The sequence below is a fragment of the Chaetodon auriga genome, chromosome 10 (assembly GCF_051107435.1).
Source record: "Chaetodon auriga isolate fChaAug3 chromosome 10, fChaAug3.hap1, whole genome shotgun sequence".
Taxonomy (NCBI): Eukaryota; Metazoa; Chordata; class Actinopteri; order Chaetodontiformes; family Chaetodontidae; genus Chaetodon; species Chaetodon auriga.
Genome location: NC_135083.1, coordinates 9,983,262 through 10,004,186, shown reverse-complemented (window position 1 = coordinate 10,004,186; position 20,925 = coordinate 9,983,262). Strand labels below are relative to the sequence as shown.

General features: G+C 42.8%; 1 protein-coding gene across 7 annotated transcripts in view; it reads left to right on the top strand.

The window, feature by feature from the left end:
* The window catches only part of LOC143326793 (glutamate receptor-interacting protein 2-like), a 31,465-nt gene extending 12,676 nt beyond the window's left edge, over positions 1-18,789 (top strand). For 5 of the 7 annotated variants that reach the window (XM_076740698.1, XM_076740696.1, XM_076740702.1 and 2 more), the window contains 17 exons: positions 737-884; positions 981-1,150; positions 3,738-3,866; positions 4,112-4,273; positions 5,368-5,554; positions 7,930-8,075; positions 8,169-8,249; positions 8,608-8,671; positions 9,095-9,240; positions 9,882-10,026; positions 10,345-10,484; positions 11,052-11,234; positions 11,323-11,485; positions 12,694-12,808; positions 13,120-13,344; positions 15,634-15,780; positions 16,740-18,789. In XM_076740698.1, coding sequence (XP_076596813.1) covers positions 737-884; positions 981-1,150; positions 3,738-3,866; positions 4,112-4,273; positions 5,368-5,554; positions 7,930-8,075; positions 8,169-8,249; positions 8,608-8,671; positions 9,095-9,240; positions 9,882-10,026; positions 10,345-10,484; positions 11,052-11,234; positions 11,323-11,485; positions 12,694-12,808; positions 13,120-13,344; positions 15,634-15,780; positions 16,740-16,937 — 2,549 coding nt within the window. In that variant the 3' untranslated portion in view covers positions 16,938-18,789. Of the gene's footprint in view, positions 1-736; positions 885-980; positions 1,151-3,737; positions 3,867-4,111; positions 4,274-5,367; positions 5,555-7,929; positions 8,076-8,168; positions 8,250-8,607; positions 8,672-9,094; positions 9,241-9,881; positions 10,027-10,344; positions 10,485-11,051; positions 11,235-11,322; positions 11,486-12,237; positions 12,392-12,693; positions 12,809-13,119; positions 13,345-15,633; positions 15,781-16,739 lie in introns of those variants that run through there. The other 2 variants (XM_076740697.1, XM_076740703.1) reach the window with 2 other exon arrangements.
* Positions 18,790-20,925: the final 2,136 nt, after the last annotated feature.

Genomic DNA, 20,925 nt, shown 5'->3' with positions numbered 1-20,925 from the left:
CTCAAATGCTTAAGCTCAGTCTGTTTAACACTGCTGCCTCACATTTACGGCAGTCATCACATCATTTTTTACTGAGCAGCGCTTCATTTGTCCTGATCTGACAAACACTCAGAAGTTTAACAGCTCAGACAAAAGTAGCTTGTTCATGACTGCACCCAAAACGACGTGCCCCTTTATCATTGCTCCAGTCAAGACGGTTAAATGTCAAAGGAACTTTGTCAAAAGACAGAGGACAGTAAAATGTCTCTTTGTGTTTTCTTTTTTATGTAATTTCACATTGAGGCTTACATGCAGTAACCCAAAAATAACATCAAATATCCTCTTTCAGAACAGTGTTTCTCACCATCAGCGTTCACTCTTCTGCTATGAGCCTTATTCACAGTGAGCACCTGTCATGTAACACGTAGCCTCTTCTGACCAAACCAACACATTCAGGATCCTTTCACATCTTTTCATCTGTTAGAGCATCCTGTTTTCTATAATTCAATGAGGAACTTCAGCTGTAAACTATGTTTTACAACACGCAAAAAGATGCATTAAAAACTGAGGATGTAACTGTTGTCAGCTCAGCTGTTATCAGGCATTATGACACTGCCTTAATAATGAAAATATGAAACACGTATGTTTTAAAGCTTACGATCGTTGGGTGGAATATGTTGCATGTGAGAATTTACAGCATCCGGCTGTAGATGCATCCAGTGATCTTGTTGCTCTATGTGGGCCTGTTCTGTTTCAGAGGCAGTGCAGCAGGCCTCAGGCCCTCTGCTGGTGGAGATTGTGAAAAGTCCCTCGGCCAGCCTGGGGATCAGCCTCACCACAACAATATACAGGAGCAAACAAGTTATCATTATTGACAAGATAAAGGCAGCCAGCGTGGTGGAAAGGTGAAACTATCCTCTGACATTATCGTGCTCCACACACACACTTTCCCATCGTGCAAAAACTCTCCTGAACAATCTGCCCATGTCTCACTCTCTCAGGTGTGGAGCGTTGCACGTAGGTGACATCCTTCTGTCCATAGACGGGACCAGCGCCGAGCACTGCTCGCTGATGGAGGCCACGCAGCTACTGGCCAGCACGTCTGATGTTGTAAAACTGGAAATCCTCCCAGCCAGTCAGAGCAGACTTCCTCTCAGGCCGCAAGACACAGGTGTGTGACGCAAAAATCATAACAAACCTCTATGGGGCCACCGAAAAAGACACCAGAGAGATATGAGAAGCAGCAGCAAGTAGATAAATTAGCTCCACCTCAACCAGCAACAACTGTAAAATCACACATTGTTGCATCAGTATCAATCTAAAATGTCATGCGTATATGATTCTATATCAGTCACAGGGGACATGTTTCTGCAGAATTAGTACTTTTATTTTTATTTTTTTTTTTATTTTTTTTTTTTAGGGACTTTTCCTTGTAATGGAGTATTTCTACATTGTTGTAGTGACTCTTTCACTTAAACAAAGGATCTGAGTACTTCTTCCACACTTGTATGTAATATGACTATTAAGATATGTATTTATTGGCCCATTGTGCAGGTGGGCTTTTTTCAGCATATGAAAAATGTAAAACCGCACATATGTCACAATTTCATGGCAAACTATCAAATCAAGTTTTGTGCAGCGCAATGCAGAGTATTCACCGAGGACAGAGTCGACCAGTCGTTTCAGCACCTCATCATTTACATCCTTTGAAGAAGTTCTGTGTGTATGTTGTGGAGGATACACAGCTGACAGGCCAGAGTCCCAGCATGTTGTCCTCACCATATGTACTGTGACTGCTCTGCTCTGAGCTGTTTTACCTGCAGCTGTAAGGAGCCTGGCTGCCTCCCAGCTGCCTCCTTCCATGTGCTGTGAATCAGCCTCTGTGTGTTTGTGTGCACGCGCTGCCAGCCACAATCTCACTGCCTTTGGGTATGCACTCGGCCTCTTATGCATACCAACAAGCCACTGGCACACACACACAAACACACACTTTCCCTGTCAGAGATCATGTTCGTGCCATGTTCTGCAGGCTTGTTTCTGGGTCAGCAGCTGCAGGGGCTCCTTAACATGTGAGCATGTGAGAAATCTTACAACATGACAAAGACAAATAAGCTGTGGTTTAGTCTCATCTGAGGACACTGAATCTGTTCTTTGTGCAGTTTTTTCTTTGTCCTTTGTTCATTTGTCACCTGGTCCAGTCTGCACCAGGACATATCTGTCTTTAATCCAAATTTACTGATTTACTGTTGATCAGTGTCTTACATTCATTCAGGGTTAAATCATCTGAAAAAGTCATACAGATGAATACTTTCAAAGTCTACTCAGTGAATTATTTGAACTGCACAGGCTCCTGTTGACCACTGAACTGTCTCAATTCAAAGTGCAGCACAGGTATCGCTTCTCTATGAAATTACAGGCATTTATCTTGTCTTCTGAAATGTCTTTTCAATAATTATTCACGTCTTGAATCAGGCGCCATGACATTGTGATAAAACGATATTTTCACAGCTTCTTTCCACCCCAGGATAAGACATGATTATAAGATGCAATTTGTCTAATCTCCTCTAGGGATTTAATAAGACTGATATGGCCACGAAGAGATTAGGAGTTAATGTTTCTTTCCACCAGCGTAGATTGGAAAAACACATTTCTTGGAGAGCTTCCCCAAGGTGAGCTTAACGTAAGCCGCCAGAGCCGAAGCTTTATAGGTTTTGATTGAGTTTGATAGAAACTGGTTCTTCGAGAAGGGCCGGAGGTTCCTCCTGTGTGTATTCTGATTACATTTGGTTGGATTTAACCAGGTTCCCTGAATATGGCATACGTCCCTGGCACTACTGCAGTCATGCATGTTTCCAGCAAATCCTCCATCCATGTGGGCAAGTTGTCAGAGATTAGACTCCTGCAAATGAAGCAGCAAGGATTACTGTCACATGTAACAGGCGGTGACAATTTTAGCTGCATGAATCTGTGAAGAAAGGTTCATCATTGAGTTGTGTCACACAGGAGGAGGTCAGTTGTTTCCCTTTGAGTGCTTCACAGATACTGTTTGAATGCATGGCCTTATACAGGCTGTGACATGAGGGATAAGATGTCTTTCAGAATTAGCAACAATCTGCGGTCTCCATTTCATTCAAAGCGGGAAAAGTCAGCCGAAATTGCTTGAAAAAGTGAATGTTATCACACAGGATTAAATTTAAACACATCATGACCAAACTGTCTGCCAATCAGATGCAGAAACACACATGTTGGATCATCAGTAATCAAGCTTTCAGCTGTGCCCAATCAAGGTCAAGCCACATGCCTCCTAACAGCCACTAACACTTCCTGCTCAACACAACAACATCATGCCCAGCGGTCAACTTACTCACATTGGTTTTGCACCTTTGGGATCTTTTGAAAATGAAATGATAAAAATGATCTCCAGTTTGCATGTAGCCTTTTGGAAGCTTGCTAGTAAAAGTAAGAATTTGTAAACCCTTCGCCACTTCCCATTCAGCCAGTTCTGCACCGTGTGTCTAACTGATTCTGAGATGCTCATCAAAATACATTAAACCACAGGATTTAATCTAGTGTACCATGACGGAAACATTAAATATCAATTACTGTGCTCTGAATTATCCTCCAGGCACAGTGCAGTGTGCTACAAATTTAGACATGGGAATGAAAGCGTGATTTCATGGGGAGAATTTAGAAAAGTGCACACGAGAGGAGTAGATTTGTTTTACTTAATGGATGTGTTTGCCTCCGTACTGCTGCAGTAAAAGTGCAGAAGAGCAACCATCATCACTGGGACCAAAGCAGCAACTACTGCCATCCCCCACATGCCAGCCACGGCAAGACATGGAGCAGCCCAAGCCACCCACACAACCAGCAGGACCACTGCAAATGTAAGTTATCACTTGTGACAGCACTGCTGCTGGCGAGACACCATAGCAGGAGCCTTTTCTTCAGCACATTTGTTAAATCTTTTCCAAGAGGTTTGCTCCGACACTGTTTCCACATTCCTTTCTTTTGTTGCGTGTTCCCATGAGCGTGTGCTGCTGCTGTGGACGTGAATAAAATGTCATGCTTGATGTGGTTTGTTCTAACTGTACTGGCCTTTTGATACGTGTAGTGCTATGTCTCCTTTCAGCTCTGGTGAGTGGTGGCTTCTCCCCTTCCTCCACAGCCACCTCAGGCTTCAGCAGCCAGGGTAGCAACACGCTGCCCTGCCCCTTCCCTCCGATCGCTCCCACCAGCCCCCGCAGCTCGACTGGCAAGAGGAGGAACAGGAAGAAGGACCACAAGAGCTCACGTATGACAAAGCGCCTGCCTCCTCCTTTTTACTCAACGATAAGGGGTCAGGTCAACCAAAATTCAAAGACACGCATTTTCTCATTTAATCTTCTGAGCTGTGAGATTTACTGGTGTTTCTGTTATTTTGTCCACCCCATTTATATCACTGAGGCCATGAAGGGATTTATTGTAGGACTGTTGTATTAAACTGCATTAGTTTTAGGCAGGTGTACCTAATAAAGTGGCAACTGTGTGTGTGTGTATGCAAGATTTCTGCCTCCAACTTAATACAGTGGAGGTGAAAGGGATTTGTTTGGGGATTTGAAGGATTTAACTTATCTTTGCCGACATCTCTGTCAGCTTTTTATTAGCTTTTGGCTCTTTGATATATACATTGTGTTTACGCAAACACGCAGACTTTCTATCCGTGGACACAGACCTCACCATCACTGTCAGACTTAATAGTTTCAACAGAGACTATTTGTTTCTTTGAGAACACTTTTCATGCAGTGCCAGCATCTGTACTTTGTGTTTAGTGCAAATTGGCAAATATTAGAATGATGAGTACACTAAACTTGGATAGGAACATGGTAAACACTGTGCTTGCTAATCATAGACATGTTAGCATTGTCTCCACGAGAATGTTGTCATTAGCATTTAGCTGAAAGCACCACTGTGCCTCTGTGCAGGCTCACAGAGCTGCTGACATGGCTAGAGCCTGGCATGACGTTCCATTCACATCCACTGTATTCCTTTGTAGACTAAAGGCTACCTGCAGGCCTAGATACCACCAGAGGTTGTTTTTGTAATTTAGGTGAACTGACCCTTTAAAGACGTTTCGCAGCTCCGTTAAAAACACCTTTCATTCCTGTTTCGCCCCCTCAGTGTGTGAACAGATTTGACTGATCACTGACGTAAACATGACTGACATAAACTCTGATAAGTGACTCATTCCCTTCCCATTCCCTTGTCGTCTCAGTGGGTGCATGTCTCTTCCCCTTACCCTCCTCCATTTTTTTGTCTTCCACAATCCCTCTCTTGTTCCATTTATCTGTCACTTCTCCACTAATATCTCTCTCTGATGTGTCCCCTCCCTCCCTCCCTGTCCCTCAGTATCTCTGGCGTCCAGTTCTGTCGGCCCAGGGGGGCAGGTTTTTCATGTGGAAACAAGCGAGGTCGTCCTGAGGGGGGATCCGCTCACAGGTTTTGGGATCCAGCTGCAGGGGGGTGTCTTTGCTACAGAAACCCTGTCCGCTCCTCCGGTCATCCGCTTTATTGAGCCCGACAGCCCAGCTGAGAGGTAACGCGCTGAGACACCTAACGAGTAAACAAATATCATATAGGGAGTCACCTTGAACTAGGCGGCCCCGGTGTTAATCATTCAGCCACATGTGGAAAAAAAGGCTAATTTTAGCCTGGTGTCTCGATGAGTATTTCAACTGAAGGCAAGCACATTAGAGCTACTGTGGGTTACAAAGTGGGGGTCAGGGCCCACAGAAGAGGTCACAAGATGAATTTGAGGGGTCATAAGATGATTTAAAGCAGAAGAAACATATTGTCTGCTATGCAAAGTTGAGCTTATTATTTCAGACTTTCATCTCATCTTTGCTTTCCATTAGACATTCCCATCAGCCTCTGCTTCATGATGACCCCAAGAGTATACAAGGGTTAATGCTAATTCACAAATGCTAGCATAGGAATAAAATGGTATACACTTCCTGTCTCCATTGGACATTTTTCACTCCAAAGTTTTACTGATGGACTATTGCTTGTCCATGTAAACAATGCAACATTAGATACAGTATAAATTTCATGTTTGAGCCTTATTTTGTAGCTAATTTTCATCTGCTAGCTTAATTCTAGCTCAAGATCGTGCAGTACTGTGTTGCTGAGACAGAGCCAGGTCTCAAACAAAGAAAGTTTTCTCCTAATTTGTCTGAAAACGCTATTTTAGTGTCAGAGTGTTCAGAGGACATGTGGCTTGTGAAAAAAATGGGTCCAATATTTACTCTGGTGACTATGGGGCAAAAGAATTGGCCATTATCCAACATGCTGCTAGGCTCCTAAAGAGGCAGGAAGTGGCAAAACCCATGTTACACAGCTACAGGAAATGGCTTGGAAGTGTGCCATCTCATTTCTGAACCGCCTCTGGTTAAGCTAAGATGGTGAACACGGTAAAAAAAACACCTGCCACACATCATCAATGAGTGCGTTAGCATGCTGACATTAGCATGTAGCTCAAAGCACCACTATGCCTAAATATAGCTTGACAGGGGAGCTAGCATGACTGTAGAGTATTAGTCTTTGGTTGAACTGGCAGGCGGTAGGGGTTGCAACAATCGATCGCAAGTAAACATTGCTTTCATTTTGAGGGGTCAACTGCCAAAAAAAGCTGTAGCGCTTGTCTTCTCCTGGCATGGTGATGGTTTATTTCTTTGGTGAGTGAGGTCAGAGGTTAACAGATCAGTCTCATCAATTTATAACAATGGTAACTTTAATCACAAAAGTGTTTCTAATGTAGCGGCAGTGGATTTATAAGACATTATCTGTGAGACATTGATGCATCCTGTGGTTCTTTTTAATGGTGAAAAGCCGCCCATATCGGCATGTAACGTTGTATTGATCAAGACTACATGTTGCAGTCTCATTAACACCCAGCTCCGATCAGGCCAGTGCATCGTATCTGTCCTTGTCTTGCAAGATTAATGGTGGTGTCTGTGCCAGCAGTGCAGGGCCGTCTCCCCTGGGTCTTGTAACACGATTAGTCCAGCAGCAGTTGGACAGGAGTGACTCAAGTACAGCGTCAGACTGCGATGTTGGCGTGTCAGCCTCCATACAAGGTTAATGAGCAGCGGTGGTTAGTGAATTAATAGCAGTTGACAGTGCTTCTGTGTTTGCCCTTGCAATTAGGGGTCTGATTAAATGTGTGATAGATGTGTGATTTTTTTTTTTTTTTTCTGTTTGTGTGCTTGCTTACTGAGGTGATTTTCAAGTGCAAGTAAGGTCAACGAGTCAGTGTGTTTATGCCAAGCCTTCAGGCTGTATTTCACTTTATAGATGGTATTTTAAACATTCAGCCTATGTGACATGTGGTGTCATATAGGCTGAATGTGTCACTCGTCAGAAGCTCGTCACTGAAGCAGGAATACAGAGCTTTGCCGATGCTGGTGCAGGCGTATTGAGGCCATTAGCAGATTTAATAGAAAGTTAAGCACCCAAAATGTTGGTACTTTATTAATCATCAAAGTCATTTATGAAGCAGCGGGGATACATTTATCATTGTTACGATATACAGAGTGTTGTACTTTTCTAGCTCTGTGTATGACATTGGAGACTGTCATATAGTGAATTGTTGTTTGGTATTTATGTATTCCTTTTGCACACGTGGAATGTGATTGGTTGCAGATTTACAGCCTATTTAAAATGACCTCTCATTCTCACAGACCATTTGCCTGATGAAAGTTGGGCACTGAAATGTCACAAATGAATGCAAGTTAGACAGCAAGTTGGAGTTTGTTTGCAACATTTTTAATTCATTATCTGTCAGACACTCGTTCATCCGAGGACTTTAAAGCTCTACTTGCTGATATTTTTTAAAGAAGTATGTGAGTGTGTGTAATGAATGCCTTGTGTGATTGAAGGTGTTTCTTTTATTTTTGTTTTTTCTGTGTGAAGGTGTGGGCTGCTCCAGGTTGGAGACAGACTATTGTCCATTAATGGGATCCCGACTGAAGATGGCACTCTGGAGGAGGCCCATCAGCTGCTCAGAGATTCGGCTCTAGCCAATAAGGTCACAGTGGAGATTGAGTTTGACGTCGCAGGTATCGTATTGTGAAGATGATTTGTTATTGTGCAATCTTTATAATATTTGTGTTTTCCTACTTACATTTATCTTTACATCAAATCCCAATCAGAGTCAGTGGTTCCCAGCAGTGGCACCTTCCACGTTAAACTACCCAAGAGAAGAAGCGTGGAGCTGGGCATCACCATCAGTGGTGAGTCTGTTAGTTAATGAGACAGACAGCAGGGGGCAGTGTTGCTCAATAATCCTCCACAAACATGCACGCTGTAATTCTCCTTTGAATCAATGTTCTGTGATCCATAAAACCCAGGCTTGCAAAACCATGAGGGTACATACCTCATTACCCCTGAATAATACAGGCCAGTACCGCTATTCATCATTACCCTTTCAGCTCTAACTAGCTCTGAAAAACACAAACAGGAAGTTTCATTAGTGCAACAAAGAGAAAAGGAAGTTGGGGTGATTGTTAAAAGGTTGAGAGTTAACACGGTTTTATCCTCATCTCATGCATCCTAAAAAGAGAAACTCTGATTTTTGCTCTATTTTACCAGCAAGTAAGAAACCTGGGAAGCCCCTCATCATCTCTGACATCAGGAAAGGAAGCATAGCACACAGGTATGTCCCATCATCACTCACAGCTAATGATATCACTGCTTATTGCTCCTCTAAGTCACATCCATTTTTTATATATATACAAAAATGGTCCATTCAGTTCAGGGAGACACACAACACTTTACCGTCCAGCGTGAACTAGGTTTTCTAGGCTTATGTGGGATTATTCATGAACAAAATAAAATTGTATGGTGAATCCACTGTGTAATAGACGACTAATTGGATTGAGCTATCAAAACTGGATCAGTAGGGCAGAGCAGCTACATCTCAGAAGGCTCAGTGTTGATTAGGTTGAGGGCGAGGTTACGGTCACCCCCAAGGATCCCACTGAGACACCGGGCTAATAGGATTTTCATACTGAGTCAGGAGATGCAGCTCCCTGCTTCCAGTTAATAGTTGTGATCCTCTCACTCTTGTGTCCGGTAGAACAGGCACTCTGGAGCCTGGAGACAGGCTGCTGGCCATCGACAGTGTGCGTCTGGAGAACTGCACCATGGAGGATGCCATGCATGTCCTGCAGCAGGCCGAGGACATGGTCAAACTCCGAATCCAGAAAGATGAGGATAATATTGGTACATTAATTAACACCAAATATACATCCAGTGGTTCCCCTTTGGCTTTCCATCTGACAACATTTGAAATGTCTCTAACTTGTCCACTAACAAGTGATGTCCCCTTTAAACTTCTCCAATGGTTTCACTTAAATAACTGTTCTTGGCCTAAAAACATAAAATTATCCAATTAAAAGGGAAAAAAAAGGCCAAAACACTGAACTCAAATTTGTGCAGTTGAACTTTGTTTTTCTTCTTTCCAACCCTGTTAAACATCTTGTGACCCCTCAGGTTTGTCTTGTGACCCTTTGAAGGGGCCTGACCCCTAGGTTGAGCTACAAGTAGCAAGTACTTGCTAATTGATTTATTGCTTGGTCCATATGAATGTCAGAAAATAGTAACTGTTGATAACCCAACAGCCCAAACTCTAAATATATTCAAGGGAAATAGGTATTTTTCAACCTGGAACCTATTTTCCTTTGTGTTTGTGTCTAAAGTGACTAATGGGGCCAACTGTTTTTGAAACTGGTCCAGTATAGATGGAGAGCAAGGAGGCAATGCTCTGTTGAGTTAAATAGTTCTTATTATTTGTCCATTTGCTCAAACGTCTTTATATGTGTTATCGTAAGAAGTGTTTGATGTGTGTCTCCCACGTGCTGCAGATGAGCTGGAGATGTCAGGCTCTATAATCTACACTGTTGAGCTGAAGAGATACAACGGACCTCTGGGCATCACGATTTCTGGCACAGAGGAGCCCTTTGACCCCATTGTCATTTCTGGGCTCACCAAGAAAGGCCTGGCAGAGAGGTGAGAGGAAGGCAGAGGTGAGAGGTGAGGAGTGACCGGCCGGGGGCCAGGATAGTTATTTAAGAGGATGGTGACACTTAGATTAGGCTGAGGTTAGTCAAATCTGTAGCGGCCCACTTTGGAAAGAGTTTTTTTTTTTTTTTTTTCTAAAATAAACAAGGCTGCACACAATGGCCGTCTCGTCTTTTTCTGTAACAAGAAGCCTCTTTGTTTCTGTCTCGGTCAGCGCGCTGGCAGCCTGACAGGCTTCCCGGCCAGCCTTTCGGTACTGTCTGGTATACTCTGGTATCTGTCTCCTCTGCTCTCCCAACCCTGCAGGACCGGGGCCATCCATATAGGGGACCGAGTCCTGGCCATCAACGGGGTCAGTCTGAAAGGAAAGCCGCTGAGCGAAGCCATCCATCTCCTGCAGATGGCCGGCGAGTCGGTCACCCTCAAGATCAAAAAACAAGCCGACCGTAGGTTTCCTTCCCCTCAATTTATGACTTATTTACTTGATCTTATAAACAACAGTTTCAGAGCTGAGACAAAAATGAGCAAACTCCAAAAATTGGGGAATCAATCATTAAAACAAATGAAAAGGGATCATAAGAGTAGAAGAATTCATAATAGTGTTGCTTTATGACACAACATTAAAATTCACTTCACATTTCATTTTGTCTGTCGTTAATTTTTTCCAAATGTTTTTGTTCAGTTCTACATTACCTTCATCCCTCACAGATCACACGTTGTTCTCCTTTGGATCTCACAGTGAGAAAGCACTTTAAAGAAAAAAAAACAAAACTTAATTTATATTCCACTGGACTTTACACAATAGGGGAAAAAGAAAGAGGAAGACAGAGAAGATAAAGATATAAAAACCACAAAAATAAGGTTGTAGATCAAAGAAAAACAGTATGCTTTTAAAATGTGCAATGATTTGGGTTTTTCTGAAGCTTACCGGCAGTGAAAGTGATGCCATAGAAATGACAACAAGTGCATCTCTTCCCTGTTTAATGCTGATTTGATCTGCTGTTCATTTCCAGAGTCTGATGGCCGACATCTTCCGGACAGAGAGGCTGGTTTTCTAAGTGACACAGAGGATGAACTGACAGACTTCCAGAAGACCAGCAAACACTCTGAGGTCTACTCTGCCACTGTGCCCAGTATAGACTCTGCAATGAGCTCCTGGGATAGCTCAGGGTTTGACGCAGGCTACGGTAGCCAAGGTGAGGCTCACGGGACGCTGGCTGTCGAAAAATGACCCATTTCCTGTGCCGCATCTAATGAGGTCAGTGGATTGTCTCGGTTTTTCAGGGACATATCTTCACAAAGCGTCCGATATATTGCTCAATCCAAATGAGTGGCGACGTTCAAAGCCCAGGAGCCAAACCAGTTCCAGCTCTGTAGGCCTAGTCCACCACCAGTCCGCGCTGTATGATGGGAGATTCACTGAGGATGAGTGGGACAAGATGCCTGGGTAAGTGCACACACCTGCAGATTCCTTCCCGTCAACATCTCGTTTCATGTCAGTGCAGTTTTGAGTGTTTTTGATTTCACAGTAAAGGGCTGGTTTAAATCACGTTCTGTGCACAAGCAGTGGTGGAAAAGTACAAGTACATTTATTCCACAGCTGAAGCCTGTGTGTAGTCGGGGCGCCTTGTGGTGTTTCTTTAAGTTCTTTAAGTTATTAGCAAACAGAAGTTTCCCCTCTAAACTTATCACACTGTTTAATTGACATAATTAAGGCCTAGAGAGGAAAAATGATTGGATATTTTACTCAAGAATGAATACAGATTTGTGTAGCAGAACTTTTCTTCTTTCCTCTCTCATTAATCATCTAACATGACCACTCAGATTTATCTGTGACCCTTTAGAGGGGCCCGGCCCCCGGGGTTGGGGACCACTGGACAGCTAGCTAACTGTATATAAAGTATCTTAAACTAGCTTCATGTCGAGCAGATGCAGTAAAATGCTGCTTATGCTTTGTTAAATCAGTATCATGGATGAGTACTTTCACTTTTGATATTTTTGAGTGTATTTAGCCATTATTATTCCTGTACTATTACTTCAGTAAATGAGTACCTTTTCCACCACTGCATGTCAATCAAAGCTTCTGTGATTTTCTTTTCCCCTCTTGGGTTCATTGACGAAGGCAAGCTGAATTCATTTTGTGTTGTATGCTTTCATGTGTTGTGCTTTTCCAAACTGTCCTTTTCTCTTCTTTCTCAGGTATTCTCTCTCTCATCTGCTTTACTAACTGCCCACGAGCTCTTTGGTGTTTCACATAGATGCATCTTTTTCTGTCACCCCTTGTCCACACCAAAAAAATGCTTCCTCAGAAAGCACCTAAAGCGCCCAAGGATACATCAGCCTTATCTGTCTCTTCACACTTTTTTTTTTCCCCCTGAACTTTTGTGTCACATGCTTTCAATTTTCTGCAATTTTTTTGGGTGACTTTTGTAAAATTGAACTCTTTCAAAGGCTTTATCTAATCTAGCGGACTCCTCAGCGTTTGAGCTGCCACAAGTGAGAGAATTTACAGTAAACCTTCAATGTGAGAGCGTTTCCAAAGGGACTCTACAGCACGCAGCCCCAAAAACTGCATTTCCCATGCTGCTTTTGTAAGCGGCTCCAGCCTCGAGACCACAGGGCTGCTCTCATGTTCTGGTTCCTGCGTTGTCATAGATTCGTCAGCCCTCCTCGTTGCCATGGCACCCTGCACCAGGAAGACAGCTTCTGGTCCCAGGCTCTGCAGGACCTCGAGACCTGCGGCCAGTCAGAGATTCTCAGGGAGCTGGAGGTAGGCCTGCCTGTCATCTGCACCCCCCTCCCGCTCCCGTTTCCTCCTCCATCTGCTTTGTCCTACTCATGTATTCACAGATCGGTGTCAGCCGAAATGACCATGCCAGATGAAGCATTATGATAATCGCCAGAGTGTGTAATCTGTTATTAAATCTGACAAGGCAGGCCAGGCACCTGCTGGCCTCTTAATCAGGCCCTGCGCACACTTCATGAGAGGTTAAATGTGTTTTTATTTGTCCAAATGGAAGCCTTTTTTCTCTCCTTAATACACGCTGCTCTAATAATCCCTGTGATTTTGTGCTCTTTCAGGCATCCATGACAGGTAGCGCTCTGAGTCTGTACCTAGAGGAGACCAAAACCAATGAAGACTCAATGTTTCCATCTGAAATTAGTCCCATTAAGAGGGAGGAAATCCAAAGCGAGCCTAAGAACAAAAGCAACCTGAACATGTCAGCTGAAGCCAGAGACGGACCGTCCCGGGGCAAAGGGGACCCCTCTGATATTTTGTCCCCTACCACTCTGGCACTGCATAAGGTAGTTCTGTTAATGATTTAGCTGCCCATATTTAGCCTAATGTTTTGATCCCTAGCAACACTAATAATGTAAAAAGCTAAATTAGGATTTTTTAAGAAGAATAAAAATACCACATATATATATATTTTTAAATGTCTGTCTCATAATATGCCAAAGTAAGTTTACATTTTACCCTATTTTATCCATTTCCTCTTCCTTTTTACCTTGTAACAATATTATCATACCCTGTAATATCATCAATCTTATAAAAAGTACTTTACTCTTAAAGGTCTAGTGTGTAGGATCGAGCAGATATATAATATTTGTAATTATGTGTCCATTAGTGTATAATCACTTGAAAATAAATGTTTTCGTTACCTTAGACTGAGCTCTGTATATCTACAGGGGGAGCAGATTTTCCTCCACAGAGTCCACCATGTTTCTACAGTAGCCCAGAACAGACAAACCAAACACTGGCTAAAGAGAGCGCCTTCACGGTTTGAGCAGCCTCTGTAGAGGAGAGGTGACGTGAGGGTTAGTCAGCTAGTTGTAATCTGCAACCTAACTGCTAGATGCCACTAAATTATACACACTGGACCTTTAAACGCAAAGTCATTGCTCCCTTATCTGACTTGTTTTCGAGCATATTCTCCAAGTATCCGGTAAGTCTTTTATTGACAGTAAGTCCACTGCAATTTGCTTGCTGTAACCTGAAGTGTCAGTGATGATTGGTCAATCACTCACCTGCACTCACGGCTTGATGAACATGGCACAAACAACAGCACCCTGAGGGAATCTGCCCATTATAAAGTTTATACCTGTGTGCCTCCTTTCCTTAACTCACTGTGCCTGTCGGTACACTGTAACTGGACCCAGTGGATACCTGGCCAGTCAGGACTTGCAGTGTGTGTACAACAAAAACACACAACACTCATTATACACTACCCAGGTAGCTGCACATACTGTGACCCCATCCTGTGCCTGCTTGCTTGTTTGCTGTCATCTGTGCATCTCGACTGGGCTGAAACTGGGGCAGCAATAACAGGACGCATCACAGTCCTGCAGCGTGGAAATTAAAAATGTTTTGAGTTGACACATCCGACATGATATCACGGAAAGTTATCTCACCTTAAAGCTGTTTCTTGTTATGGCTATACCTGCTGACCTGTTGTAGTGGCGGTCTAAGTCCAAAGAGAAACAATGACACAGAGGCGTGTGGCTGTAAAAACTTCTGCTGTTTAGTATATACAGCAGGTGGAAGGTGGACACAATAAAACACACCTGTACAGTACTGTAAAAAAAAAAAAAAAAAAAAAAAAAACACACACACACACACACACACACACACTGCAATGGCTGTGCAACAATTACTACAATTGTGAAGTAAAAGTTTGCAAGATGCTATAAAATACCTGCCGCACCTTATATTTTATAGACTATTATACAGCTTTCATCCGGTCACCAAATTAAAGGAATAGTTTCTTCACTTTGTAAAAGGTTAGATAAGATTAATACCACTCCCACACTACTACCAGCAGCTTGTTCCTTTAGCTTAACTCATCTTAGCATCCACTCTAGGAAGTCACTGCACATGAGAAAGAAAACAAGACACAACATGTTCGTTAGTGAGCTTAAGAGATGCTTTTAGTAAAATTTTGTTATCTTTGGGCAAAGCCAGGCTACATGTTTCTTCTTGTTTCTAGTCTTTATGCTAAGCTACGCTAACTGTCTGGCTGCAGCTCCATATTTAACAGACCAATATAAGAGTGGTATCCATCTTCTCATCTAGCACTCTGTATTCATTTATATTTTAAGTGCTGGAACTGGCTGTTAAAGGGAAACATCAAATCAGAATCCCTTTACTTGGCATGGAGAGTACTGCTGACTCAGCCTGAGAAAATAGTCGTTTAATATATAATGTTGTATGCGGTCTTCTGAGACTCTGGAGGGAGCTTTGTCAAGTCTTGGAGACATTAAATTTTTAACGTGAAGCCTATTTAGAAACCGGAGACGAGCAGTTTAGAGGTTGCAGGCATTTAGGAGGCAACTGGATCCAATGAAAGATGCTGTTGAGTTGCATTATTAGTAGGATCCAATATTTTTGGACTATTTTTGACCCTTGATGGATCGATTTCTGGCCATCCTTTTTTAAGTCTCTCACCAGTCCCCCAGCTTTATAAAGGTGAAATACTTAATTGCTGCAGCATATTTTCACATAGTGTCAAAGGTCATGTGTAAAAGTCTGTATGTTTATGAATATGTGCTGTGCTGTACGATATCCATTAACTCTAAGGTTCCCTGTTTTTGCAGGTGACTGTAAGGAAGGACCTTGAGAGCCATGACTTTGGTTTCAGTGTGTCCGACGGGCTCCTGGAGAAAGGGGTTTATGTCAACATGATTCGCCCGGATGGCCCTGCTGACCGAGCAGGGTTAAAACCTTTCGACCGCATTCTTCAGGTACCGCATTCTTCAGGTACCTCTGTATAGCTACAGCACTGACTATATATAAAGATGGATGACATGACAGCTCCCCAAAAATGAAACAGACCATCACGATTGCCACCTGGTGGCTAGGTCATAAACCCTGCCCCCTCCATGTCAGCTGATAGGACATGGACCAAAATAAAAAAATCAAAGTACACATCAAATACACTTTTCCCAAATATGGTTTCTCATTCTATTCTATACGCTTATGTGAAGTGCTCATTTTACTGTTTTGTTTGTTAATAATTAGTTATTTGATGCTATAAAAAGGGGTGTAACATCATGATTGGCAGCTGACCCTAATCTGCAACTGAGGCGGCGTATGGGCAGGACCTCGATACTGCCTTTCCACCCCTGAATAAGGACTGCACAGACTCCGGCTCCAAAGGATGTCACCAGCGCAAGATGGCAGCATCCGTATCAGGATATTTGAGCCTCATTTTTGTACGGTAGAAAGACATGGAATGAGTCGTCCATCTTTATATACAGTCTATGAGCTGCAGCCTGCAGCCGATTAGCTTAGCATAAAGACTGGGAGTAAGGGTGCTTAGCTAGGGGAAACATTCTGCTACGCTAACAGTCTCTTGGCTTTATTAAGACATATGCTTATTCACTTCCTTCAGAGAGTTAAAAATATTAAAGCCACAGCTAGCACAGTTAGCTTAGCTTAGCAACTGGAAACAGAGAATTGGCTAGCTTATTCTGTGCAATCTGTCTGCCTGCATTTAAAGATTGGGGGGGTTTCTTGGTGTTTTCTGGATGTACACCCAGCTATGGGTCTGGCCCATAGCTGGAAGTGTTTTTCATTGCTTTTCTGCTAGAAAACTAAATAAAATGAAGCTCTCAACAATGAAGCAATAGACAATCAACTATTTCTGTCAAAGAAATATGTTGTAGCATGTTGAATGATCTCATTAATTCTGAACTTCCAGGTGAACCGTGTCAGGACCAGGGACTTGGACTGTTGTCTAACGGTGCCCTTAATTATAGAGGCAGGAGACGGCCTGGATTTGGTCATTAGCAGGAATCCACTGGCAGCAGCAGACACTGGGCTGCCCGACAACTGTGACGACCCCTCAAACTCGCTGTTCTGCTTTCCAGAGCGCAGAGCCAACAGCATCGCCCTGTGACCACAAGGATAGACACTCGCTTTTGAAATCACTGTTCCGCCGGGACCTCACACACATCTCGTCAAGCACGGTTAGGTTCGTCACATTGTACCTCTCAGACAGACATACACTCGTGCTCAACACGCAGAACATCCAGAAACGGCCACTCTCACCGCCTGAAAGCCTCTCTCACTCACACAGTTACAAGTGCATGTGCTCACTCCTGCCGGTTCTAGTCACTGTGTTCACATGATGCAGTTCAGAGGAGGCTCTGGCTTCAGGGCAGCCAGCCCCCCAACCACTTCCCCCTCCAGAGGCAAAGCCACATGCAGGGTTATATAACAGGGGAGTCATAGCTTCTGACTGAGCCAGGATGTCAACACACACGCCTCAGCTCCAGAGAGTCAAGTGCTGCACACACACGCACTGCACATACTATCTTTTGCTTTAATGAGCCTATTGTTCCCATTGAAAGAGCCTTTACCAATTGTTGTTCACATAAAATACGCACATGCAATGCTTTACGTGCATATGAAACACACACACACACTGATGCACAAGGTGTTAATGGACTCAAGGTTCAAGCCACATTGTGCATATTGAGTTATTTCAGCCACGACTTGGCTCAACGCCCTCGTTTCCAGTCTCACCTCCACGCTGCCTGCCCTAGAGAGGGGACAGTGCCTCCAAATAGACATAATGCTCTCTGCTACTTGCCAAGCATCATTAACTATATTTCAAATCCCGTTATATCTTAATACCAGGAATGCTTGTGAAGACACTCTAACCTTTCTGCTTTAAAGTGGGGGTCCAATATGGAGAAATGGTTTCTGATTGGTTCCAGAGAGGCTTTAGCGTTCAGTGATGAGCCAGCCACATGTTTACAAAGATGTTCATTTCAGTTTCACATTCATGCACACGTTTCTAACACTGCATTTGCACATAAGGCACATTTTTCTGATACAGCCTGCTCAAATTCCCCTTTCAGTTTTTTTACATTCACTGAGTGAATTTGCGTCTCCGTATGTGGCATTGCACCAGAATGACTTATGAGTTGGTCCATCACTATGCTTCCTTAAGTGAATCACATCCTTTCCCAAAACGGAGGATGAAATGCCTTTCAATTTTCAGTGATGAATGATTTTGTTTTCACTTTCACATCTGACTGGATTGATCATCTGTTGTCTTCCTCTCTGCAGTAGCTGTTTTTCCTCCCAGTGTCTAGAAGCAGGTAAAGCATGCATAGGGTTTGTCCTCAGCAGATAACTCTTCCTTATACAAAAACAACACTGGCATAATTGTTGTCTGCTCCAACAGGACCTTTGTGAGAGTGCTCCCTTTTTTCATCATGACATTGTGTTTTTATAAAGCTTCTGTGCAACAAATCTGGCAAAGCTGCCTCTCCGGAAATAAGAAACAGGTTTGGTTTCATGTATTGGCTGATGTGATGATGTTGTGAGATAGTTGCAGCGTCCCGTTTAGAGCAGCCTTAGAGACTGATTCCTCCGTGGGACGGTAACTTTTTCTTGATTTCAGTCTCGTCTTATATTTAATGTCATGTTGTATACAGAGGCCTATTTTTAAGGTTTTATATTGATTTACTGTATTGTACCTTTACTGTATAATGTATCATGGTATTCAGTGCTTTATTTTTATTTACAGTACATGCGCATACAGTATAGTATCTTCATGTAAGCTGTGATACTGAATGTGGCTGCACAGTTTTTTTTTTTCCACATCCTCCCTGACTATGTCAGGAATTGTTTCAAAGAAACTTGAAAGATTTATTGGATATTATTTTATTTTTGTTATTTAATTTATTATAAATTAAGAAATGTATTTCTTTTTATGAGAATAAAGTTATGAAACCATAGTTGATTTGGCTCTCTCCAATTACAACACTGATTCCAAAAAAATGGAATAACTATTTTGATTTATTACCCATAAACTGAAATATTTCAAGTTTTCTTTGTTTTCATTTTGACGATTATGGCTTACAGCTCATGAAATTCAAAAATCCAGCATTTCCAAATATTAGAATATTTCATAAGATCAATTTTTAAAAAAAAGATAATACAGAAAAATCAAACTTTTGAAAAGTTTGTTAATTTATGCATTTAATTCTTGGTCTGGGCTCCTTTTGCTTGAATTACTGCATCAATGCGTCATGGCGTGGAGGCGATCAGCCTGTGGCACTACTGAGGTGTTATGGAAGCCCAGGTTGCTTTGGCATCAGCCATTCAGCTCATCTGTATTGTGGGGTCTGACATCCGTCATCTTCCTCTTGATAATACCCCATAGATGCTCTATAGAGTTCAGGACAAGTGAGTTAGCTGGCCAATCAAGCACAGTAATACCTTGGTCAACAAACCAGTTCTGAGTAGTTATGGCACTGTGGGCAGGTGGCAAGTCCTGCTGGAAAAGGAAATCAGCATCTCCATAAAGCTTCTCAGCAGACAGAAGCATGAAGTTTTCTAAAATCTCCTGTTAGATGGCTGCGTTGACTTTGGACTTGAGCAGTGGACCAGTTCTTCTCCTCAGCCAAGGACAAATGCTTCTGACGTTGTCTCTGGTTCAGGAGTGGCTTGACAGTAGGAATGTGATACTTGTGGCCCGTTTCACAGACCCGTCTGTGTGTTGTGGCTCTTGGTGCACAGACTCCAGCCTCAGTCCACTCGTTGTGAAGCTCCCCCATGTTCTTGAATCAGCTTTTGCTTGACAATCTTCTCAAGGCTGCGGTCGTCCCTGTCGCTTGTGCACCTTTTCCTACCGTACTTCGCCCCCTGAACAGCCAGTCCTTTGAGCAATGGTCGTCTGTGCCTTACCCTTGTCAATTCAGAAGTCTTCCCCATCATTGCAGTAGTGTGTACTGAATCTGACTGAGATTCAGGATATTTATACTGCAGAAATAATTATTTCTGTCTGTAATTATCAACATTGAAATCAACAAATACTTGAAACATTTCAGTTTACATGTAATGAGTCTGGAATATATGTCATTTACACTTTCTGAAATAACTAAATATTGAACTTTTTCCTGCCAAATCATGTTTCACTCTAGATTAATCAGCTGACTTTTTATCTGCCACCATCATCAGTCCCACTTTATGGGACAGTCCCACAGCCTCAGTAGTACTAATTAGCGAATGTTAGCATGCTAACATGTGAAACATGGTAAACATACCAGCTTAATGCAAGTTTGTTAACACTGTCATCCTGAGTATGTTAGCATACTGACACTAGCACTTAGCTAACATAGCCTCATACACTTTTTTTATGTTTCACCACCACCACCACCCACCATTTTGTTTGATTTTTCCTGCTGTGAGCAGCTCCTCTGTTACCTTTGTGCATTGCATTGTGGGAAAAAAAGTGTCTATCAGCAGCAGCACACTCTAAAATCAACCCTGTTCACCCTGCTATTGATATACTATGTCACTTTTCTAGTGGGAGGACACTAAAAGCCTGTTTAGAATCAGTATGTAGTGTGGATTTAGGACACAGTTTCCAGTGCGGTCGATCATGTTGACTAGCCTCACCAATGAATTGGCCCACCCTTACCGGTTCTTAGACTGTGACACTAAATCTGCAAGGACTCATTGAAATGGACAAGTGAACTTTCTAGCCTTTTATGCAATGCTAGTAGAATTTCATTGAAGGAATTACAATGCATAACATTCAAATGCTGGGTTTCTTTGTACTTCACTGTTCTGCACAGCTGTTTAAATCCAAAGTCTTAGTTCTTTGTCTTTCCCTTGACTCTTCACAGAAGTGCATCTGCAAACTCAGGTAATGTAATTTCACAAAGTGCTGTCCCATTTCCATGACGCATTTGGAGTGCTCGCTTTTTGCCTGCACCCAGTCACTTAAGTTGATCATCTAAGTGACGTAAACTAAAGTCTTTGGGGGTTCTGACACTGGAACACCAGTGACATGCCCAAATAAGACAGTACCTTCTCGGTGGGTGAGATGTCAGTGCAGTTAACACCTGCTGGGGGATGTTAGATTG